The sequence below is a fragment of the Manis pentadactyla genome, chromosome 4 (genome assembly GCF_030020395.1).
Source record: "Manis pentadactyla isolate mManPen7 chromosome 4, mManPen7.hap1, whole genome shotgun sequence".
NCBI lineage: Eukaryota > Metazoa > Chordata > Mammalia > Pholidota > Manidae > Manis > Manis pentadactyla.
In genome coordinates this window covers 155601561-155627965 of record NC_080022.1, presented here as the reverse complement: position 1 = coordinate 155627965, position 26405 = coordinate 155601561, and the positions used below count along the sequence as shown (strand labels likewise).

Below are 26405 nucleotides of genomic sequence, written 5' to 3'. Positions count from 1 at the left end.
GTCACTAATGTTCACAGAAGTTAAGAGCTCAAAAGTGAAAATAACTCATATGTCTATCAACTAATGAATGCAAAAACAAACTGTGGTATATCCATACAAGGGACTATTATTCAGCCATAAAAGGAATAAAGTTCCTGATACATGCTATAACATGAATGAACTTTGAAAAGATTATATAAACTGAAAGCCAGACAGACAAGGCTACATATTATATGATTCCATTTATATGAAATGCATGGAATAAGCAAATTCATAGAGAGAAAAAATAGATAAAATATCACCAAAGGGGAGGGGAATGGAGAATGGCTACTAATGAGTAACAGCTTTCTTTTGGAACATGTTCTGGAAGAAGTTAGTAGTCATTGATATACACTCTGTGAATATTCTAAAAAGCACTAAGTTGTATACTTCAAAATTATGTCTCAATAAAGCTGTTTAAAAATGAAAGGACTAACTAGCTAGTTTGCTAAAATGAAAGTTCTACAGCTTCTTTTTACAGCTTGTGGCTGTAAAAAGCTGCCCCTTCTTAGAGATTTCTCTATTGTCCTATTCCCAAAGGAAGATAGACAGCTGCTATAAACCCTAAAGTAGCATTTTATTCATGCCCATCATGGCTCACTTCACATCTGGCTTTGGGTTAAACAAGTGACTTCAATATAATATGGGAAAAAGGTACAAGATGTTCTTGTTAAGTTTCTCTTCATTCAGCATAAAATTCTGGCATAAAATGACAGACAAAAGTCAAACAAGTGTACCTAATTTAGTCTGAGAATCCTCACTAGACGCTTGTTATCAATTTAGAGCATTTAAATTTATAAATGTCAGGATTCTTAATTAATGAGATACAAATAAAAAACAGAGTGCTTAATTGCTTTGTAAATTTATTTTAGGTCATATAATTTAGTGTTCTTTAAATGGTTCCTGTGTAATTTGGCATATTTATAATATCTAACACTTGTTTCTTATTGCAATAATCTAAAATTTGGCATATCTAACACTTGTTTCTTATTGCAATAATCTAAAATTTGGCTATCAGAAACCATTAGTCCTCTAGAAAGCTAACATATTTGTTCCTTAAAACATAATGAGGCTGCATTCCCATACCTTCAATTTATAAATATTTTTCCAGCAATCTGAATGATCCATTTTGAATATTTCACAGATTTAGTAACCTAAATCAATAATATTTGGAGCCACCAAAATCTAATATAGTAGACATATACTCACATGGAATATATCTGTTTTATCAAAAACAAAAACACCAACCAAATATTTACTTCACAAAACATGAATTCAAATTACACATGAAAAAAGAGTACTTGAGCTCCAGAATTAAGTGTACTACATTAAAGCATAAAAGGTGTAGATATCAGCATTTTAAAGGACTCCAAATTTATGCTTCAAATTCACCCCCAAAACACAACAATAACAGCAACAAAAATTTAGGGTTATTTCAACATCCTTAAATCTACAGTAGAGATTCACAAACTTCAGTGTGATTAGAAACACCTTAATTATTTGTAAGAAATGCAGATCCTTTGGTCCCCCCTCCAGAATTATGACTCAGTAGGTACTGGGAGGTAGGGAAGACATAAGCAAGAAATCTGTAGTTTTAGAACACTAAGGTGATGACTCTGATACTGACCTACAATCCATAATATGGAGCTAGGAAATAAAATAAAGTGAGTAATAATGGCAGTCCCTCTAACCGTGTACCAAACCTTAGAAATTAAATAAAAGATACCTTTTTTCCCCCAAAAATGGAGTAATAGCAATGACTGCAGAGAACATGACTGGGGCAGAAGACTGAAAAGGGCAGGAGGAAACTTTCTGGGATGATAAAAACGTCTATATCTTGACTATGGTGATGATTATACAGATGCAACAAGTGGGCAGCAAATTGAATGCCCATTTCGTACCACACTCCCTCACCTGACACCACTCTACATGCTTCATATGTGCTTGTCTAGCCTCTCTAACAGTAAGTGTTGACACAGATGTGGTCAGACAGACCAAAGCAGGATCCTATTGCAGAATATTCTGGGAAATTATCCACTTCCCTGATAAAAGGAATTACCATCACTAATGTCACCATTACTCCCCACCTTACTACCTTGAGTCCAGACATGATGCCCAAGGGAATGACAATCATAAAGTAATCACAAGAGGAACAGGAAAAAAAAAGTCACAGAGACATTGTTAAGCAATTGTAACAAAACCAGCAGTATCCTTCTTGCAACATGAGAAAAAATAAACCCTGATTTTTTCAAACCATTGTTAAATGTGATTGTTTCTGTAGCCAAATAAATTCATGTCTAATGATTCAAATACTAATTCCCCCTCCAGCTCTCTCTAAAAAGAAAGAAACCCAAAAACCCCAAAGGGCCAAATGAAGCTGAACTTACCAATCTTCCTGAAACAGAGTTCAAAATAAAAATCATAAACATGCTCATAGAGGTGCAGAAAAATATTCAAGAACTCAGGAACAAATTTAAGATGGAGAGTCAATCATTAAGAAATTCCATATCTGAAATGCAACATACAATGGAGGGATTTAAAAGCAGATTAGAGGTAGTAGAAGAGATGATAAATGGAATAGAAATTAGAGAAGAGGAATACAAAGAAGCTGAGGGAGGTACAGAGAGAAAAAAGGATCTCTAAGAATGAAAGAATATTGAAAGAACTGTGTGACCAATTCAAATGAAACAATATTTGTATTACAGGGGTACCAGAAGAAGAAGAAGAGAGAAAAAGGGATAGAAAGTGTCACTGAGGAGGTAATTGTTGAAAACTTCCCCAATCTGAGAAAGGACATAGTCTCTCATGGAGATCCACAGATCTCCCAACACAAGAGACACAAGGAAGACAACATCAAGACATATAATAATTAAAATGGCAAAGATCAAGGATAAAGACAGACTTTTAAAAGCAGCTAGAGAGAGAAAAAAGATCACATACAAAGGAAAATCGATCAGGCTATCATTAGATTTCTCAAGAGAAACCTTACAGGCCAGAAGGGAGTGGCATAATATACATAGTGCAATGAAACAGAAGGGCCTTGAACCAAGAATACTCTACCGGCAAGGTTATCATTTAAATTTGAAGGAGGGATTAAACAATTATCAGATGAGCAAAAGCTGAGAGAATTTACCTCCCACAAACCACCTCTACAGTGCATTTTGGAAGGACTGCTATAGAAGGAAGTATTCCTAAGGCTAAATAACTGTCACTAGGGGCTATAAAATCACAGCAAAGTAGAACAATTTATTACTAAGCAGATGCAAAATCAAATAAACTACCCCCAAAGTCAATCAAAGAATAGACAAAGAGTAGAGAATATGATACCTAATACATAAAGAATGGAGGAGGAAGAAAAAGGAGGAAAAACAAAAAAGAACCTTTAGGTTGTGTTTGTAATAGCATACTAAGTGAGTTAAATTAGACTGCTAGATAGTATGGGAATTACCCTTCAACCTTTGGTAACCATGAATCTAAAGCCTGCAATGGCAATAAGTACATACCTATCGATAATTACCCTAAATGTAAATGGTCTGAATGCACCAATCAAAAGACACAGAGTCACTGAATGGGTAAAAAAACAAGACCCTTCTACATACTGCCTACAAGAGACTCACTTCAAACCCAAACACATACACAGACTGAAAGTAAAGGGATGGAAAAAGATATTTCATGCAACTAATAGGGAGAAAAAAGCAAGAGTTGCACTACTTGTATCAGACAAAATAGACTTCTTCAAAACAAAGAAAATCACAAGAAACAAAGAAGGACATTACATAATGATAAAGGGGGCAGTACAACAAGAAGATATAACTCTTATAAATATCTATGCACCCAAAACAGGATCACCTATGTATGCGAAACAAATACTAACAGAATTAAAGGGAGAAATATAATGCAATGAATTCATTTTAGGAGACTTCAACACAGCACTCACTCCAAAGGACAGATCAACCAGAGAGAAAATAAGTAGAGACAGAGGCACTGAACAATGTATTAGAACAGATGGACCTAACGGACATCTACAGAACACTCCATCCAAAAGCAACAGGATACACATTCTTCTAAAGTGCACATGGAACATTTTCAAGAATATATCAATACTAGGCCACAAAAAGAGCCTCAGTAAATTCATAAAGATTGAAATTGTACCAACCAGCTTCTCAGAACACCAAGTATGAACCTAGAAATAAATTACACAAAGAAAATGAAAAAGTCCACAAATACATGTTATTAGGCTAATACTATGCTCCTAACATAGTACGCTCCTAAATACTCAATGGATCAATGACCAAACAAAAATAGAGATCAAGCAATATATGGAGACAAAAACACCACAAAGTCTGTGGGACACAGCGAAGGCCGTGCTTAGAGGGAAGTATATTGCAGTACAGGCCTATGTCAGGAAAGAAGAACAATCCTGAAAGAACAGTCTAAACTCACAATTAACAAATCTAGAAACAGAAGAAAAATGAGGCCCAAAGTCAGTAGAAGGGGGGACATAATAAACATTAGAGCAGAAATAAATAAAATTGAGAAGAATAAAACAGTAGAAAGAATCAATGAAGCGAGGAGCTGATTCTTCAAGAAAATAAACAAAATAGATGAACCCCAAGCCAGACTTACCAAGAAAAGAAAAGAGTCTACACACATAAACAGAATCAGAAATGGGAAAGGAAAAATCACTACAAACACAACAGAAATACAAAGTATTATGAAAGAATACTATGAAAAATTATATGCTAACAAACTGGATAACCTAGAAGAAATGGACAACTTTCAAGAAAAAACTTTCAAGGCTGACGCAGGAAGAAACAGAAAACCTGAATAGACCAATTAGCAGCAAGGAAATAGAATTGGTAATCAAAAAACTACCTAAGAACAAAATGCCTGGACCAGACAGTTTCACTGCTGAATTTTCTCAAACATTTAGTGAAGACACAATATTGATCCTCCTTAAAGTTTTCCAAAAAGTAGAAGAGGAGGGAATACTTCCAAACTCATTCTACGAGACCAACATCACTCTAACACCAAACCAGGCAAAGACACCACAAAAAAAGAAAATTACAGACCAATATCCCTGATGAACATAGATGCAAAAATACTCAACAAAATATTAGCAAACTGAATTCAAAAATACATCAAGAGGATTGTACACCATGATCAAGTAGGATTTCTTACAGGGATGCAAGGATGGCACACGATTCAAAAATCCATCAACATCATCCACCACAACAACAAAAAGGACGAAAACCATATGATCATCTCCATAGATGGTGAAAAAGCATTTGACAAAATTCAACATCCACTCATGATAAAAACTCTCAACAAAATAGGTATAGAGGGCAAGTACCTCAACATAATGAAGGCCATATATGACAAACCCACAGCCAACATTCTACTTTACAGCGAGAAGCTGAAAGCTTTTCCTTTAAGATTGGCAACAAGACAAAGATGCCCACTCTCACCACTTTTATTCAAAATAGTTCTGGAGGTCCTAGCCATGGCAATCATACAACACAAAGAAATAAAAGGTATCCAGATTGGCAAGGAAGAAGTTAAACTGTCACTGTTTACAGACAACATGATACTGTACATAAAAAACCCTAAAGAATCCACTCCAAAACAACTAGATCTAATATCTGAATTCAGCAAAGTTGTGGGATACAAAATTAATACACAGAAATCTGTTACATTCCTATACACTAATGATGAACTAGCAGAAAGAGAAATCAAGAAAACAATTCCATTCACAATTGCATCAAGAAGAATAAAATACCTAGGAATAAACCTAACCAAGGAAGTAAAAGACCTATACTCTGAAAACTACAAGACACTCATGAGAGAAATTAAAGAAGATACCAATAAATGGAAACACATCCCGTGCTCATGGATAGCATGAATTAATATTGTCAAAATGGCAATCCTGCCTAAAGCAATCTACAGATTTAATGCAATTCCTATCAAAATACCTACAGCATTCTTCAATGAACTAGAGCAAATAGTTCTAAAATTCATGTGGAACCACAAAAGACCCCAAATAGTCAAAGAAATCCTGAGAAGGAAGAATAAAGCTGGGGGTATTACACTCCCCAACTTCAAGCTCTACTACAAAAGCCACAGTAATCAAGACAATTTGGTACTGGCACAAGAACAGACCCATAGACCAATGAAACAGAAGAGAGAACCCAGATATAAACCAAAGCATATATGGTCTATTATATGATAAAGGAGCCATGGACACACAATGGGGAAATGACAGCCTCTTTAACAACTGGTGTTGGCAAAACTGGACAGCTACATGCAAAAGAAACTGGATTATTGTCTAACCCCGTATACAAAAGTAAACTTGAAATGGATCAAAGACCTGAATGTATATCATGAAACCATAAAACTCTTAGAAGGAAACATAGGCAAAAATCTCTTGAATATAAAGATATGCAACTTTTTCCTGAACGTATCTCCTTGGGCAAGGGAAACAAAACCAAAAATGAACAAATGGGACTACATCATGCTAAAAGGCTTCTGTACAGCAAAAGATACTATCAGCAGAACAAACAGGCATCCTACAGTATGGGAGAGTATATTTGTAAATGACATATCTGACAAAGGGTTAACATCCAAAATATATAAAGAACTCACATGCCTCAACACCCAAAAAGCAAATAAGCCTTTTAATAAATGGGTGGAGGATATGAACAGACAATTCTTCAAAGATGGGTGGAGGATATGAACAGACAATTCTTCAAAGAATAAATTCAGATGGCCAACAGGCACATGAAAAGATGCTCCACATTGCTAATTATCAGAGAAATGCAAATTAAAACCACAATAAGATATCACCTCACACCAGTTAGGATGACCACCATCCAAAAGACAAACAACAACAAATGTTGGCGAGGATGTAGAGAAAGGGGAACCCTCCTTCACTGCTGGAGGGAATGTAAATTAGTTCAACCATTGTGTAAAGCAGTATGGAGATGCCTCAAAATACTCAAAATAGAAATATCATTTGACCCAGGAATTCCACTCCTAGGAATTTATCCCAAGTATGCAGGAGCCCAGTTTGAAAAAGACATATGCAGTCCTCTGTTTAACACAGCACTATTTACAATTGCCAAGAAATGGAAGCAACTTAAGTGTCCATCAGTAGATGAATGGATAAAGAAGATGTGGTACATAGACACAGTGGAATATTATTCAGCCATAAGAAGAAAACAAATCCTACCATTTGCAACAACATGGATGGAGCTAGAGGGTATTATGCTCAGTGAAATAAGCCAGGCGGAGAAAGACAAGTACCAAATGATTTCACTCATCTGTGGAGTATAAGAACAAAGAAAAACTGAAGGAATAAAACAGCAGCAGACTCACAGAACCCAAGAATGGACTAACAGTTACCAAAGGGAAAGGGACTGAGGAGAATGGGTGAGAAGGGAGGGATAAGGGGAAAAAAGGGCATTACGATTAGCACACATAATGTAATGGCGGGTGGTGAGGCACGGGGAAGGCAGTATAACACAGAGAAGACAAGTAGTGATTCTATAGCATCTTATTATGCTGATGGATAGTGACTGTAATGGGGTATATGGTGGGAACTTGATAATGGGGGGGAGCCTAGTAACCATAATGTTGCTCATGTAATTGTTTATTAATGATACCAAAATTTTTAAAAATTAAAAACTTTTAAAAAAATGCTATAATCCTGACTACTACAATAAGGTTATGGCAATAAAAGTTGCTTGGGAGTGAGTTATTTAGAATGGAAACATGGTAAAGACAGATAATACATACACACTATATCCCATTTGTCTACTCCCTCACCCTATCAATTTTTCATATTCAAATTTTCATGTTATTAGTATTTATGGGAAGTCTATTACATGCTTGGCACTCTTCTAGGTGCCAGAAATTTGACAATGAGCTAAAATAAGCAGCATGCAATTACCATCTGAACCAACAATTATACTCTTGGGCACCCATGCCAAAAATATGAAAACAATGTTCACATGACATATTCATAATAGCCCAAAACTGTAAATAGTCCAGGTGAATGTATAAACATACTATGGGAGTTAGGTCTACTTATAAAAGGGCAATATGAGGCAACTGTTCACTATCTTGGGGGTGGCAGGCACACAAACTTACACATGTGATTAAACTGTACAGAACTAAACACACATACAGAGGTGAGTACAAGGAAATCTGGTGAAACCTGTAAAAGGTCAGTGATTGTACCAATGCTAATATTCTGGTTGTGTGACACCCTACAGTTTTGCAAAATATTATCATTGGGATAAACTAGGTAAAACGAACACGGGATATCTTGGTACTATTTCTTACAAGTTCCTATGAATCTACAATCACTTCGTTAAAAATATGAACTAAAAAACCTTGCAAACACCACAGAGCTGGAAGTGCAAATATAAGCTCGCTCCTGCTTCAGACTGAACTTGAGTGGAGGTGAGAATGAGGGACGGCCAAAAATGCCAAGGACTGTAGGGTGAAACTTGGCAGTACTGCGGAAGGGGTTGGGGAGCAGAAAGAAAGGGGCTGTTATGCTTGGACACTCACTGGGTGCTGGCACATAGCACCATAGCCCGTGAGGGAGTTAAGGGGCACCAATGCTAGAGAACCAACAGATGACCATGTGAGAAAAAAGGCCAACACTCCCGGTGGTGCACACAGTGTCTGTAGGCTAGCCTCTCCTGCCATGCACACATTAAACATGATAGTCCATGCTTTTAGAGGAAAATAGTCCACGTCTGTGTGGGAGGAAAAATACCCTGGAATGGAAAGTAAGCAAAATTCTTATTAGGGAAGTGAAGCCAAAGTGACCTTGTGTGTGTACTATTGCTGTGGTTTATATTTGATGAATGTATAACTGGTATTAATGGCTTGATTGTACTTACATGCTTGTTAGTGTCAGAGGATACCCTCTGCTACTTAGCCTGAGATGATAGTGAGAAGAGTGTACAACACACCGCCTACTAGGTTTCCAGTTCTTTGCCATGTGATACAAAAGAATCCCAGTAGAAAAAAGTTGAGGTAAAGACTTAATGGCTGCTGAAGTACTTAGAGGTGTTATCTCAGTACAACATCGCCACCTGCCTGATCCGGCAACCAAATACACTCCCTCCTCTGGACGGCAGCTACTGACCTGCTCCTGAGTCCTGGTAACTGAACAAGTGACTCATGGAGGCCTTGTGACTTTCCAGACCCACTACAGGATGCGTCCCTTCAATCTGATGATGAACACGGTAGTATGGATCCACAGGGCTTGCCAGTCAAATGGAAACAGTATGTTCCTGAGTATGTTCCAGCCTGGCCCTAGCAGCACCTTGTTTTTACAGCTACTTTATCATCTACTCAGGGTCTAAAGCAAAGCCACTGGCTCAACAGGCTCTTGATTCACAGAGCCCCCTCTAAATGCCTACACCTGATTCACTGGCAGCTTGGCTAAAATGAAAGCTGATGGTGTCCACTGGCCCAGGGCAACTGTGTAACCCCAACAAAAACTCTGGAAGGACAAATAAAGTAAGGACCAATCAGCATAGTAGGATATTGGAAACCTGGCACCTGGTTTAAAACAGAGTCACTATAACTGTGGGCCAATCACACCCACTATTTATGTATTGTCTATGGATGTCTCTGTACTACAATGACAGAGATGATTACAGAGAACACATGGAATGCAGGGTTTAAAGAAAAAAGTTTGCTAACCCCTGCTTTAGACAATACTCCGAAGGACTGGAAATGTATTTATACTGACACTTAGGCAGCTGCCTGTAAGTCTTGCCAATGGTCTTGTTTGCCATAAGGCAGACTACGTGCTGGCAGATTGCAGATGCCCCTGTTTTAGGGCCATGAGCTGCGCAAGCAAATCATGGCTGGTAACTGAATAATCTGGGTCACTCATGCGAGGGTGAGATTCCATCTGCTGAGGAGAATGACTGGAAGCAAGCTGCTGATCAGGCCTGTGCTGCCCTGCCCTGCACAGTGATTTCCATCTAAATCCACTGATAATAAATTGTTTGTCTGGTGTTTAAGTCCCATTTATTACCCACTTCTTTAATAACCACTCCAAGTATATATGACGCCATAACTGAAAAGCATAAATATACTCTTAAGTGCTGGGGTCAGCTGTTTATCTCTTAGGACAATGTGTTTGATAGGGTTGCCCAAACACTTGTCCTTTCTGTTCTATCACATGTTAAGAAAGTGTTGATAAACTCAGCTTTACGTACATACTCATTTAAACCTTCCTGATAATTTGACTCTTGAATATTATGAAATATCTCTGGTAACAGAATTTGTCTTAACCTATTTTACTTGATAGCCAAATTTTCAACATTCTTATTATTTGTGTGAAATATTTTTATCTTGCTTTTACTATATTAATGTCTTTATATTCAAGTGAATCTGTAGTAGGAATTTTCTTCCTTTAGATTGGAATATATTAACATTTAATATAATTACTTGATGGTTTAATTTTGAAAGTTTCATTTGATATTTGTTTTTTGTTTATCCCCCGTTTCTTGTGCCTTAGATCCTCCTTTTCTACCTAATTTTGAATTGCGCATTTTTTAGAATTCCATTTTAACTAAAGTATGGTCTTTTCTAGATATAGCATATTGAACCTTGAAATGGTATATAGTTCCATATGCCTGCTTCTACCCCAGCACCACCACTGACCCATTATGCTATACTTACCATCTGCATTACATGTACACACAATAAAATCTCCCCAAAATAATGTTAAAATTACTTATATATAATTTTAACATTGCTACATATTCAAAACAAATTGAAAAAAGGGAAAAAATTATCCTAATAAAGAAATTTTCCATTTTCCAGTCACTTTATTACTTCCACAAGATCCAAGTTTGCTCTGCTATCATTTCCCTTTAGCATGATTTTTAGTGTGGATGTGCTGGTTTTATTTCTCGTACCTACATCTTTGAATGGTACTGAATTCTATTGCTGGGTAGACAATTTTTGATTGCTAATATTTTTTTTCTTTTGGTCCTTTAAACATGTTGTTCCACTGCTTTCTGTCATCCATGGTTCAGTAGTCTGTTGAAATGTTACTCCCTGTATGTGATGCATTACTTTCCTCTGGCTACTTTGAAGATTTGCTCTTTAGTTTTCAGAAAGTTGACTATGATGTTCTTAAACTTGGGTTTTGTTATATTCAATCCTATGAGATGTTTGTTATTTTTTTTGAATATTTAAATTTATGTCTTTCAACAAATTAGGGAGGTTTTCCATCTTTATTTCTTCATATGCTTTTTTCTGCCTCATTCTCTCTATATCTTCTCTTTCTAAACAGATTAAAAGGACTTTTGCCCCATGAAGGTCATATGCAGAGTCTGAAACCATACCTGATTTATGATTTATGAAGATGAGGCTGGAGCTTTTGAGTTGATGGTATTTTAAAGAGGTTTTAGGGTTGATGCTGTAATGTATTGAGATTTTTAGGGATGTTTTTATAGGGTACATGTATTTTGCACATGGGATGATTCTGAATTTGATGGGCCAGAAAGGTGGTGGACTTTTGTGAGATAAATAGTGACCAAAAAAAGACATATTCTGAAACCTGAATATAGTACACTGTACATTCAAAGAGTGACTATTACCTTATACATCTTCAGAGTTTATACTGGATTATCAGGGTTGGTACTAGAAGAAGAGAAGCCATAGAGATGAGGGAGCAGAAATGTAACCAAAGAGACAGAGACTGGAGTGGTGTGGCCAGAAGACAAAGAGTGCTGACAGTCACTTAAAGTTGGAAAAGGCAAAGAAACGTTTCTTCAACAAAGGATTTAGAGGGTGTACAGCCTTGCCAACACCATGACTTTGGACCTTGCCTTCTAGAACATAACAGAATACATTTTTGTTATTTTAAGCCCCCAATTTCATGGTAATTTGTTATTATAACCACATTAAAGAAATATGCAGTAAATTAGGATATCACCCAGAATGATGTGAATTTTAGGTTGTGGACTATCTAGGACTAAGTTGTTGGGTGGTACAGTAAGTGTATATGTTAAGATTTTAAGAAACTGCCAGACTACTTTCCAAAGTGGCTGTACCATTTTTCATTCCCAATAGCATGTATGAGAGATTGACTTCCTCCACTCACTTTTGAGAGTTCCTTAAGAAGTGTTGTAAATAGACAACAATTTGTGCCTTTCACTCCATTAACAGTGTTTTTCAAAGAACATGTGTGTTTTATTTTAATGAACTCTAATTTATCACTTTTTCTTTAATGGATTTTGCTCTTAGTGTCACAGATGAGAAATCTGTATCTAACCCAAGTCACAAAGAGGTTCTCCTGTGTTTTCTTCTAAAAGCTAATTTAGATTTTATATTTAAATCTATGATCCAATTTGAGGTAATTTTTGTTTATGGGTTGAGGTATGGACTGATGCTCATTATTTTACATATAAACACCCAAATGGTCCATCACTATTGTTGAAAAGACTAACATTTCTCCATTTTGTACCTTTGCATCTTTGTCAAAATTAATTGTCCATATGTATGGAAATGTTCCTGGATTTCCTATTGATTACTCTAGCTTTATTAAGGCTTGATAGCAGGTAGATCCTCCAACTTTTTCTTTTTCAATGTTATTTTACCCATTACAGTCCCATATTCTTCCATATGAATTTTAGAATTTTGTCAACTTCTACCCCAAAAAAACTCTTGCTGGGATTTTGGTGGAGACTACATTGAACACAGAGACAAATTTGGAAAGAATTGATATCCTAAAAATAATTAAGCATTCCTGCCCAAGAATATAGTTTAAGTCTCCACTTATTTAGGTGTCTACTCTCACTATTTTTTACTTTTAACTCATTTTGGAGTTACATCTGAACAAGCAAATGGTGGAATTGTATCTCAACCAAAGTTTTTTGGGAAAAAATTTGACAAAAATTACAACCAATTAAAAATGATCAATTACCTATGTCTGTTGCTAGTATACAGAAGGGCAATTGACTTTTGTATACTGACCTAGTCTCCTGCAACCTTATTAAAAATCACTTATTAGTTCTTTTTGTAGAACCATTAGATTTTCTACATAGAAAATCATGTCATCTTTAAATATAGTTTTCCTTCCTTTCTGATAATGATGGCGGTTCTTTCCATGTTCTCGAATTTCTTCTGCAGATCTTAGGGGATTTTTGTTTGCAGCTTTCATCTCTCTGATACTCTGTCCTGAGAACCTTAAGATCTCCCTGGACTCCCAGCAATATCTCATCAACAAATGGACTCTACCAGGCTCCACCGGGGTTCTCTTTTCCTGCACTTGGAAATTCTTTCAGGCAGTAAGCTGGGGAAATTATTGGGCTTTTCTCATTTATTTCCTATTTCTCAAGGATCACCATCCTTCATAGCCTAACGTACAGTATCTAGAACACCACAGCTGGTTTGTTCTTCAGTTGTTTCAGGTAGGGAAGTAAATCCAATCCCTCTCAGTCTATAGCAGAAAAAAGTGGAGGTCCTGATACTGACTCTTTATTTACTGTGTCAGATGTTTCACTAAGCATTTTACATATATTATTTCTGATATTTCCTGAAAGAAACCCTACAAAAGAGGTATTGGCCCTATTTTACAGGTGTGTAAACTGAAGCTTAAGGGAAGTAGAAAACTGGTCCTTGTATATATAATTACTAAATAGCAACCAAGTATGTATAGAAGCTGAGGAGATGAGGAATGGGGAATGTCTGCCAATGGATAAGGAGTTTATTTTATGGGCTATGAAAATGTTCTGAAAATAGATATTGATGATGGCTGCATAATTCTGAATATACTAAAAAACCACTGAGTTGCATATTTTAAAAAGTGGATTTTATATTACAAGAATTATATCTTAACAAGCCAACATTTTGGGGGAAAAAACTGACAAAAATCACAACCATAGAGTTATGCACAGGGTTGCCAGGGTTAGCAAATAAAAATACAGGAAATCCTACAAAATTTGAATTTTAGTATAAGCATAAATAGGCAATATTTCAGACATATTAAAACTATTTGTTTTTATCTGAATTGACCATCACATACTACCAATTAATAATATTAAATAACTACATTCCTTTCCTCTTGAGAATTAAACATACCAACTTTACTATTTTGCAGAATTGCTCTTAAAGTAAAAGCAACACTTACCTGATGTGCAAATGTTTCAAAAGCATGTTTACCATTTACCAAAATTAGCATGTTAAGCACAAAAATGACTTGTGTGTGCTTGACTAAGACATTACGGAAGTATAATAACAAAATATTGTAAGGTTTTGCCACATATGACTTTACTGTTAAAAACCAGGAACATTTTTCTAACTGCATATATGCTTTATGAGGAAAATTACTGTCAGATGCAGAGGATATCCCAAGTCATGGATCACAAAACAATTTAATTCAACATAATTAGATCCACATATTTGATTATTTTTTCCTTGCCTGATTAAAGTACCCTCAGAGTTCTTGGAAGAATCCAAAATGACACGATTTTGAAAAACTCAGATCAGATGCCATATAGATCTCATCATCCATGTTAAATTTTATGTATCATTTCAAAGTAATTTTCAGTAGAAGCCTATAAAAATTAATTTTATAGTCATTAATTCAGTTTCCTTAGATCTTGATGTCTGTTGTTTAGGAATTCCCAATCTCCTAAATTATAGGGCATAACATAGAACCAAATTAATTTACTAATTTCTATTGGCTTTCCTAGCTGTTAAATAGGGATAACATTGGCAGTAGCAAACATTTGCACCTACAAACACTTTTCCGTGTGCAGGGCAGTGTTCTAAGGATGAGAAATACCAAGAAACTTAAGCATCATCTCTATTTCCAGGAAGGATGCAAAGGTAAATTAAATAATAAATAATGCTAACACAAAAGAGGTATCAAAAACAGGCATACATAAAAAAAAAGGTGTGTGTAAAATACTCAAATTCTAGGAGGTTACAGCTATAGTAGAGCATATCAGTAACTACTAAGGAGACAGCACAGGGATTATAAAACTAGATTTTACATATATTTCTATAAACAGAATGTGCCCAGAAGCATAATAAATTATTAAATCTTTACTAAAAATGCTCATCGAATTGAAAACATACAAAAGAAATAAAAACATACGATAACTAAAAATAAGAGTAAGCAAGTTAGTTGTGCCAGAAAGTAAGGACTTTGTCAAAGAATACGTCAAAAGGACACAATGCTCAATTAATAGGTTCCAATTGGCCAAATCTGGGAGACTTTGAACATTAAAACGAATAATTATTGAAAGAATATAACCCATTGAATAAAAAAGGAATCTATTAAACCCAAATTATATATATAAATAAAATAAGTATTACAAAGTTTGATAAAGAATGGGATGTTTACATAGTTTAAAATGACTTCTCTTAACCCACTATACACCCAGAGCACAACAGAGGCAGCAGACTTAAATGCCCATCTCCTAGTCTACCCCCCAAAAAGGTGTATCTACATACTTTAAAAGTTGCTGCCTGAGGGTCCAGCTTCCAATCAGCCTGCATGCAGGTGCTGAGATCCACACCACATTAACAAAATGAAGGATAAAAATCATACGATCATCTCAATAGATACAGGAAAAGCATCTGACAAAATTTAACATCTATTCATGATAAAAAACCCCAACCAAGTGGTTATACAGGAAATATACTTGAACATACTAAAGGCCATATACAGGCCCACACCTAATACTAATGCTTTTACTCCAGGATCAGGAACAAGATAAGGATACCCACTCTTACCACTTTTACTCAACCTAGTACCCGAAGTCTAGCCAGAGCAATCAGCAAGACAAAGAAAGAAAAGCATTGAAATTGGAAAGGAAGAAGCAAAACTGTCTCTATGTGACATAACTATCTGTATCATATACAAAATAGAAAACCCTAAATATATATAGATATAGAGGAAAACCCTAATTATATTTATATTTATATATAGAACCCTATAACTCTCTCTCTCTCTAAATATATATATATATACACACACACACACACACACACACATATATATATAAAATCAGTTGCATTTCTATACAGTAATAATGAACTATCAGAAAGAGAAATTAAGAAAACAATCCCATTTGTAACTGATTCAAAAAGAATAAAATACCTAGGAAAATTTAACCAAGAAAGTGAAAGAGCTGTGCACTGAAAAACATAAGATACCAATAAAAGAAATAGAACAAGCCACAGTAAATGGAAAGATACTCCACGCTCATGAATTAGAAAAGTTAATACTGTTAAAATGTACATACAACACAAAGCAATCTACAGATTCAGTGTAATTCCTATCAAAATTCCAGTAGCACTTTTCACAGCAAACAAACCTAAAAATTTGTATGGAACCACAGAAGATCCCAAAGATCTGAAGCAATCTTGATAAAGAAGAACAAAGTTAGAGGCATGCTTCCTGATTTCAAACTACATTATAAAGCCACAGTAATCAAAATAATATGATACTGGCATAAAAACAGGCTAGAAACTGAGTAAAACAAAGGAGGAAATTATTAACAAAGACTACAGCTATCACTACTACAGTTACACATTGTTTTAGAGTTCCTAACAAATGTAAATAAGAAAAATAAAACAGTAAAAAGCAAAAAATTATGATTTTCAGAAAATATGTTCTACTTACAAAATATAAGAAATATTACTGGAAAGCTATTTGGTTTTACAATAAAGTAAAGCAAAGCAGGAAGATAAAAATTTGTTACAAAATAATCAACAGATTTTTTCACACCACAGCAATAACTAATTTTAAAACATAATTAATCCCTTGATGAAAAATTTCTGTACTGTAAAGATGTGGATTCTAAATACATTACAATATAATTTCAATACAATCCAAATAAAACATTCAAAAAGATTCTTTATATAACTTAATAGGATTACTGTAAAGTGCATCGTAATTAGAAAATGCCCAAGAATAGCTGGGAAAGTGTTTGAAAATCAACAATAAATATTGATATAACACTAAAGTGAGTAAAATGGCATAATGTTAGTAAAAGGTATTGTTTACCTTTACTTTCTATTAGAGAAATTTGGGAACACACACAAAGTATAGAGATTGCTGTAATGAACCACCAACAACAATATCACTGACTTTCAATAATTATTAACACTTTGCGAATTTGTTTAATCTATTAGTTTACTTTGTTTTGTCAGAATATTCAAAAGCAAATCAGAGATATCATATTGTTTTACCCATGACTACTTCAGTATGACTTCAGAATATATGCCTAACAGACAGGCTTAAAAAATTACAGATGCAATTACAGACTGAGAAAAATTAGGTGATTAATAACATTTAATACCCAGTTCAAGGCCAATTTTCTCCAACTGTCTCAAAAACCTCTCTTGAAACTTTGTTTAAATCAGACCACAAAGTTCATACACTGCATTTAATTGATGTGTCTCCAATGACTCTTTTAATCAACTATCCCATTATTTTCTATTTTCATTTATTTGTTCTTTTATCTAACCAATATTCCCCTATTGGTAAATTATCTTAAAGCAAATTCCACAGGTCTGTAAATAACTTCTGTATGTATCCCAAAAAGATAAGGGCATTAAGTCCTTTAATGATATCTATTAAGCCAAATGTTCAAATCTCACCATTTGCATGAGAAATATATATTTTACACTTATGAAATAGGATTCAAACAAGGTCCACACTTTGTACTTAGATAATATTCTCTAAAATTACTTTTTTTTTCAGATGAGTACAAATTTTTATTTTTTTTAATTTTTTAAAATTTTGGTATCATTAATCTATAATTACATGAGGAACATTATGTTTACTAGACTCCCTCCATCATCAAGTCCCCCCCACAAACCCCATTATAGTCACTGTCCATTAGTGTAGTAAGATGCTGTAGAATCACTACTTGTCTTCTCTGTGTTACACAGCCCTGCCCGGGCCCCCCTCGAACATTATACATGCTAATTGTAATGCCCTCTTTCTCCCCCCCACAACTTATCCCTCCCTTTCCATCCATCCTCCCCAGTCTCTTTCCCTTTGGTAACTGTTAGTCCATTCTTGGGTTCTGTGATTCTGCTGCTGTTTTGTTCCTTCAGTTTTTTCTTTGTTCTTAGACTCCACATATGAGTGAAATCATTTGGTACTTGTCTTTCTCCACCTTGCTTATTTCACTGAGCATAATACCCTCTAGCTCCATCCATGTTGTTGCAAATGGTAGGATGTGTCTTCTTCTTATGGCTGAATAATGTTCCATTGTGTGTATGTACCACCTCTTCTTTATCCATTCATCTACTCATGGACACTTAGGTTGCTTCCATTTCTTCGCTATTGTAAATAGTGCTGCGATAAATATAGAGGTGCATATGTCTTTTTCAAACTGGGCTGCTGCATTCTGCTCTAAAATTACTTTTAACACTCACTGCACAGCCATTTTTATTTTCCCGTTATAAGAACTCATAACCCCATCACATTTGCAATGAAAAACTTCCCACATTTTAGAGTTGGCTAGTTGCATTCTTACAGTATTGTTTTACTGGTCCTTCTATCTCTATATTTTGTTTAAAGTAATTTTATCCATGAGCTGAAATAGATTCAGGTTTAATTTAGAGGTCTGGGCAGAAGTATCTCATTGATGATGTTCTATACATCCTACCACATCATATCAGGAAACACATGATATCTGACTCTTCTACTTTGGTAATGTTAAGACTCATGAGATAAAATCAAATGATTATTCCCTAGCTCCATTGTTTCATTAGGGGCAGCAACAGAGTAATTCTTAAAATTCTAAAAATGTTTAAATTAAATACATTTTATTAGTGTCATGTGTACAAAATGATTCATTAATTGTATATATTATGAAATCTTCACCACAATAAAACTAAATTTTAACATTTTTTTAAACTGGAATTCTTTAATAAAAAAAGACTTTCCCTCATTAACTATTTGGTTAACTTAGCAAGAAAGGCTGGGTTAATACTGGATACTTTCCCTTTAATTATCAATTTCTAATATAATGAGCTAATAAACAAGCAACCTACAGTAATGCCCAATGTCTCCTTTGTAAGTATCATTATAAACTCATGGGTTTCTATATATTTAAGATGTTTTATTCTATTATAGAAATCTTTAATGGGAATTCATGATAAACAGCATTTTAGACTATTGGGAAAGGATGGACTAGTTAATAAATGGTGTTGGATCAATGAGCTCTCTCTCAGAATAAAGAATACACACTAGTGTACAGGTCAATCCATAACCACAGGCTCTGTGAAACAAAAGGATCTTTGGGATTTTAGGCTATTAATATTGCAGTAACTACCAAGTGATATTCAGAGTATTAAATACACATAAAGCACTTAGCATGATACCTAATGCTAAGTAAATTGTATATATATGGATGTGTGTGGTGTGCGCTCATTCATGAATGTGCAGTGATGTGCTGGTAAACGTTTAGAACTGGCTCCCTAAGGAAAGAAGCTCTGATTTGTAGTGTTTCTTTATTTCCATTATGTAAACACTCCTACCATGGATGACTTCACACTACCAATATGATGTCACTACATCCAGTGTTGGGGACAGCTGTGCATAACTCATACTTACTGGCCATTGTTAACTAGCTCCTGCATACTACTGAATATTATCAATATAGTCATACACATTATAAAACACAGCCCTTTTTATGTCTTTGTGAATATGTGCTTACACATACATGTGTGTGTACATATGAATGCATTACATAAAACAAAATGGATAGAAAACAGAGATATGGCTAGCAAATGGATGACACGGTTTTCTCTAGAACAAGAAATGGTGTTAGGATAGGAGAGGATAAACAGAACTTTTATCTTGTCAAAATTCATTGAACTGTTCACCTATTGAGTAGGTATTTACTGAGTCAAAATAGGATAAATAATTTTTCTTAATTATCCAGTCTATCACCAAGAACACAAACATAAACGTTAAGCTCTAACGTGATATCAATAACCAACTAGATTAGAGTCGTAATACACAAAGGAAACACCTTCTGAAAAATATACAACTTACTTTGGCTTCAGTTTCTCCCCTGTGTAGAGTATACAGATGATGGACAGCGCTCTGTGATGAGGACCAAGGATGAGTCAGAATTTGGAAGACATGAAAGTCATGACCAAGGGTGTCTGTTGTGACTAGAAGCATTCCTGAAGGACACACCAAAAAAAGTAAAAGTAAGAACAATAATGTATGTGAATGAAATAGTTTCACATATTTTTATTGTTTTAAAATATTACCAAATGAATAGAATTTCCAAAGATACAAGAAACTTCCCATAATAAAAAAAAATAGTTCAGACGTAGTATGTTTTTCTTATGCAAATACACAACCTCAACACCACATCAGTATATAGCACAGTGGGGTATTATGTTCAATGGCTTTATTATGTTTCTGCATGATTAGCAGGGACATGTTTTATACACCTAAATTTACAGAGACAGAGTTGACAAGCTTTTATAAAATAGCTAATCTGACAACAAAGAATGTGAAAATGATTTATCTCCATAGCACTAAAACTCACTCCCACTTTTTGCCGTTTCTTAAAACTTGAATGTTAAGTTCCAATTTTCTATTAATATAATCAATACTCTACTTAATTCACCAGTTTAAAATTTCCCTCTCTCCTGGCTTAATATTTATTGAAATTGCCTACAGCGTCTCACAGAGCAAGTTTTTTTTTCCTTTTTTCATTTCTTGTTTTGTTTTGTTTTTTTATTTTGGTATCATTAATCTACAATTACATGAACAACATTACATTCACTAGAATCCCCCAATCACCAAGTTCCCCCCACATACCCCATTGCAGACACTGTCCATAAGTGAAGTAAGATGTTGTAGAATCACTACCTGCCCCCTCCGTGCTGTACAGTCTTCACCATGTCCCACACACACATTATACATGCTAATCGTAATGCCCCCTTTCTTTTTCCCCCAGTTTATCCTGCCCTTCCCACCCTTCCTCTGCTGTCCCTTTCCCACTGGTAACTGTTAGTCCATTCTTGGGTTCTGTGAGTCTGCTGCTGTTTTGCTCCTTCGGTTTTTTCTTTGCTCTTATACTCCACAGATGAGTGAAATCATTTGGTACTTCCCTTTCTCCACCTGGCTTATTTCACGGAGCATAATACCCTCTAGCTCCATCCATGTTGTTGCAAATTGTAGGATTTGTTTTCTTCTTATGGCTGAATAATATTCCATTGTGTATATGTACCACATTTTCTTTAGCCATTCATCTACTGATGGACACTTAGGTTGCTTCCATTTCTTGGCTATTGTAAATAATGCTGCGATAAAAATAGGGGTGCATATGTCTTTTTCAAACTGAGCCGCTGCATTCCTAGGGTAAATTCCTAGAGTGGAATTCCTAGGTCAAATGGTATTTCCAGTTTGAGTTTTTTGAGGAATCTCTATACTGCTTTCCACAATGGTTGAACTAATTTACATTCCCACCAGCAGTGTAGGAGGGTTCCCCTTTCTCCACATCCTCGCCAACATTTGTTGTTGTTTGTCTTTTGGATGGTGGTGATCCTTACTGGTGTGAGGTGTTATCTCACTGTGGTTTTAATTTGCATTTCTTTGATGACTAGTGATGTGGAGTATCTTTTCATGTGTCTGTTAGCCATCTGAATTTCTTCTCTGGAGAACTGTCTGTTAAGTTCCTCTGACCATTTTTTGATTGAATTATTTGCTTTTTCTTTGTTGAGGTGCACGAGCTATTTATATATATTGGATGTCAATCCTTTATCGGATCTGTCATTTATGAATATATTCTCCCATACTGTAGGATACCTTTTTGTTCTACTGGTGGTGTCCTTTGCTGTACAGAAGCTTTTCAGTTTGATGAAGTCCCACTTGGTCATTTTTGCTTTTGTTTCCCTTGCTTGGAAGATATGTTCATGAAGAAGTCGCTTATGTTTATGTCCAAGAGATTTTTGCCTATGGCTTTTTCTAAGAGTTTTATGGTTTCATGACTTACATTCAGGTCTTTGATCCATATCGAATTTACTTTTCTCTACAGGATTAGACAATGATCCAGTTTCATTCTCTTGCATGTAGCTGTCCAGTTTTACCATCACCAGCTGTTGGAAGAGGCTGTCATTTCCCCATTGTATGTCCATGGCTCCTTTATCATACATTAATCGATGGTATGTGTTTGGGTTAATAGCTGGACTCTCTATTCTGTTCCACTGGTCTGTGGGTCTGTTCTTGTGCCAGAATCAAATTGTCTTGATTACTGTGGCTTTGTAGGAGCTTGAAGTTGGGAAGCGAGATGCCCCCTGCTTTATTCTTCCTTCTCAGGATTTCTTTGGCTACTCGGGTTCTTTTGTGGTTCCATATGAATTTTAAAACTATTTGTTCCAGTTTGTTGAAGAATGGTGTTGGTATTTTGATAGGGATTGCATCAAATCTGTAGATTGCTTTAAGCAGAATGGCCATTTTGACAATATTAGTTCTTCCTAGCCAGGAGCATGGAATGAGTTTCCATTTGTTAGTGTCCTCTTTAATATCTCTTAAGAGTGTCTTGCAGTTTTCAGGGTATAGGTCCTTCATTTCCTTGGTTAGGTTTATTCCTAGGTATTTTATTCTTTTTGATGCTATTGTTAATGGAACTCCTTTCCTGATTTCTCTTTCTGCTAGTTCATCATCAGTGTATAGGAAAGCAACAGATTTCTGTGTATTAATTTTGTATCCTGCAACTTTGCTGAATTCAGATATTAGTTCTACCAGTTTTGGAGTGGAGTTTTTAGGGTTTTTTTTGTACAATATCATGACATCTGCAAATAGTGAGTTTGACTTCTTCTTTACCAATCTGGATTCCTTGTATTTCCTTGTTTTGTCTGATTGCCGTGCCTAGGAGCTCCAGTACTATGTTGAATAACAGTGGGGAGAGTGGGCATCACGGTCTTGTTGCAGACACTTTCTCACTGTTAAGTATGATGGTGGCTGTGGGTTTGTCATATATGGCTTTTATTATGTTGAGGTACTTGCCCTCTATAGCCATTTTGTTGAGAGTTTTTATCATGAATGGATGTTGAAATTTTTTTAATGCTTTTTTCAGCATCTATGGTGATGATCATTTGGTTTTTGTCCTTCTTTTTGTTTATGTGGTGGATGATGTTGATGGATTTTCGAATATTGTAAAATCCTTGCATCCCTGGGATGAATCCCACTTGGTTGTGCTGTATGATCCTTTTGATATATTTTTTAATTCAGTTTGCTAATATTTTGTTGAGTATTTTTGCATGTACTCAACAAGGATATGTTCATCAAGGATATTGGTCTGTAATTTTCTTTTTTGGTGGGGTCTTTGCATGGTTTTGGTATTAGAGTGATGCTGGCTTCATAGAATGAGTTTGAGAGTATTCCATCCTCTTCTATTTTTTGGAAAACTTTAAGGAGAATGGGTCTTATGTCTTCTCTATATGTCTGATAAAATTCAGCAGTGAATCCATCTGGTTCAGGGGTTTTGTTCTGGGGTAGTTTTTTTATTATTGATTCAATTTCTTTGCTGGTAATTAGTCTGTTTAGATTTTCTGTTTCTTCCTTGGTCAGTCTTGGAAGGTTGTATTTTTCTAGGAAGTTGTCCATTTCTTCTATGTTTTCCAGCTTGTTAGAATATAGATTTTCATAGTGTTCTCTAATAATTCTTTGTATTTCTGTGGGGTCCATTGTGATTTTTCATTTCTCATTTCTGATTCTGTTGATGTGTGTAGATTTTCTTTTTCTCTTAATAAGTCTGGCTAGGGGCTTATCTATTTTGTTTATTTTTTCAAAGAACCAGCTCTTGGTTTTATTGATTTTTTTCTATTGTTTTATTCTCAATTTTATTTATTTCTTCTCTGATCTTTATTATGTCCCTCCTTCTGCTGACTTTGGGCCTCATTTGTTCTTCTTTTTCCAGTTTCAATAATTGTGACTTTAGACTATTCATTTGGGATTATTCTTCCTTCTTTAAATAGGCCTGGATTGCTGTATACTTTCCTCTTAGAACTGCCTTCGCTGCATCCCACAGAAGTTGGGGCTTTGTGCTGTTGTTGTCATTTGTCTCCATATATTGCTTGATCTCTGTTTTGATTTGGTTATTGATCCACTGAATACTTAGGAGCATGTTGTTAAGCCTCCATGTGTTTGTGAGCCTTTTTTCTTTCTTTGTACAATTTATTTCTAGTTTTATGCCTCTGTGGTATGGGAAGTTTGTTAGTAGAAATTCAATCTTCTTTAATTTACTGAGGCTTTTTTTGTGGCCTAATATGTGGTCTATTCTGGAAAATGTTCCATGTGCACTTGAGAGGAACATGTATGCTGCTGCTTTTGGGTGTAGAATTCTGTAGATGTCTGTTAAGTCCATCTGTTCTAGTGTGTTGTTCAGTGCCCCTGTGTCCTTACTTATTTTCTGTCTGGTGGATCTGTCCTTTGGAGTGAGTGGTGTGTTGAAGTCTCCTAGAACAAACACATTGCATTCTATTTCCTCCTTTAATTCTGTTAGTATTTCTTTCACCTATGTTGGTGTTCCTGTATTGGGTGGATATATATTTATAATGGTTATATCCTCTTGTTGGAGAGACCCCTTCATCATTATATAATGTCCTCCTTTATCTCTTGTTACTGTCTTTGTTTTGAAGTCTATTTTGTCTGATACAAGTACTGCAACACCTACTTTTTTTCTCCCTATTGTTTGCATGAAATGTCTTTTTCCATCCCTTGACTTTTAGTCTATGTATGTCTTTGGGTTTGAGGTGAGTCCCTTGTAAGCAGCATATAGATGGGTCTTGCTTTTTTATCCATTCTGTTACTCTGTGTCTTTTGATTGGTGCATTCAGTCCATTTACATTTACGGTGATTACTGAAAGATATGTACTTATTGCCATTACAGGCTTTAGACTCATGGTTACCAAAGTTTCAAGGGTAGCTTCTTTACTATCTAGCCATCTAACTTAACTCTCTTATTAAGCTATTATAAACAAAGTCTGATGATTCTTTATTTCTCTCCCTTCTTATTCCTCCTCCATTTTTATCTGTTAGGTGTTTTGTTCTGTACTCTTTTGTGTTTCCTTTGACTATTTTTGTGAGTAGTTGATTTTATTTTATTTTTTTGCCTTTAGTTAGTATTAAGTTGGTCTGCTTTCTTTGGTGTGATTTTATTTTCTCTCTTGACATCTATTTAGCCTTAGGAGTGCTTCCATCTAGAGCAGTCCCTTTAAAATATCCTGTAGAGGTGGTTTGTGGGAGGCAAATTCCCTCAACTTTTGTTTGTCTGGGAATTGTTTAATCCCTCCTTCATATTTGAATGATAATCGTGCTGGATACAGTATTCAAGGACCATATGTTTTCATTGCATTAAATATATCATGCCATTCTCTTCTGGCCTGTAAAGTTTCTGTTGAAAAGTCTAATGATAGCCTGATGAGTTTTCCTTTGTAGGTTACCTTTTTTCTCTCTCTGGCTGCCTTTAATACTCTGTCCTTCTCTTTGATCTTTGCCATTTTTATTATTATATGTCTTGGTGTTGTCATCCTTGGGTCCCTTGTGTTGGGAGTTGTGTGTGCTTCCGTGGTTTGAGAGACTATTTCCTTCCCCAGTTTGGGGAAGTTTTCAGCAATTATTTCTTCAAATACACTCTCTATCCCTTTTTCTTCTTCATCTTCTGGTACTCCTATAATGCAAATATTGTTCCATTTGAATTGGTCACACACTTCTCTTAATATTCTTTCATTCCTGGAGATACTTTTACCTCTCTCTGCCTCAGCTTCTCTATATTCCTGTTCTCTGATTTCTATTCCATTAATGGCCTCTTGCACCTCATCCAGTCTGCTCTTAAGTCCTTCCAGAGATTTATTTCTGTATTCTCCCTCCCTACTTCCTCCTTTAGCTCTTGCGTATTTTTCTGCAGGTCCATCAGCATATTTATGACCTTTATTTTGAATTCTTTTTCAGGAAGATTGTTTAAATCTATCTCCCCAGGCCCTCTCTCGGGGGTTGTCTGGGTAATTATGGATTGGACCAAATTCTTCTGCCTTTTCATGGCAATAGAGGTAGCTCTAGGCAGGCAGCGTGTGCGTCAGCTGGGAGAACAAAGTCCTTTCCTGTTTTCTGGTTACCTTGCCCTTCTCTGCTGCCTGTGTCAGTTACCCGCACTCCTGGAGCAGCCTCCGGATTAATCCCCTAAGGTGCCGTGGGCGGGGTCACCATCAGGGTAGCCCAGAGCCCTGTGGGGAGTGGCAGGCGCGCCAGGTGTGCTCTCCTGTGAGAATGGCGCCCCTTTGCACCTTGCCCCGATTTCTTCTGCCTGCGCTGGGCAGCTGCGCGCCAGTGGCGGCCTTTAGTTCTGGCC

At 35.7% G+C, this 26405-nt stretch overlaps 1 protein-coding gene across 1 annotated transcript in view; it reads right to left on the bottom strand.

Moving 5' to 3' along the window:
* BCAS3 (BCAS3 microtubule associated cell migration factor) overlaps positions 1–26405 on the bottom strand; it is a 623923-nt gene that overhangs the window by 355768 nt on the left and 241750 nt on the right. Inside the window, exon 15 of the mRNA XM_057499516.1 lies at positions 20090–20223. Within this exon, the coding sequence (XP_057355499.1) occupies positions 20090–20223 (134 nt within the window). The remainder of the gene's footprint in view (positions 1–20089; positions 20224–26405) is intronic.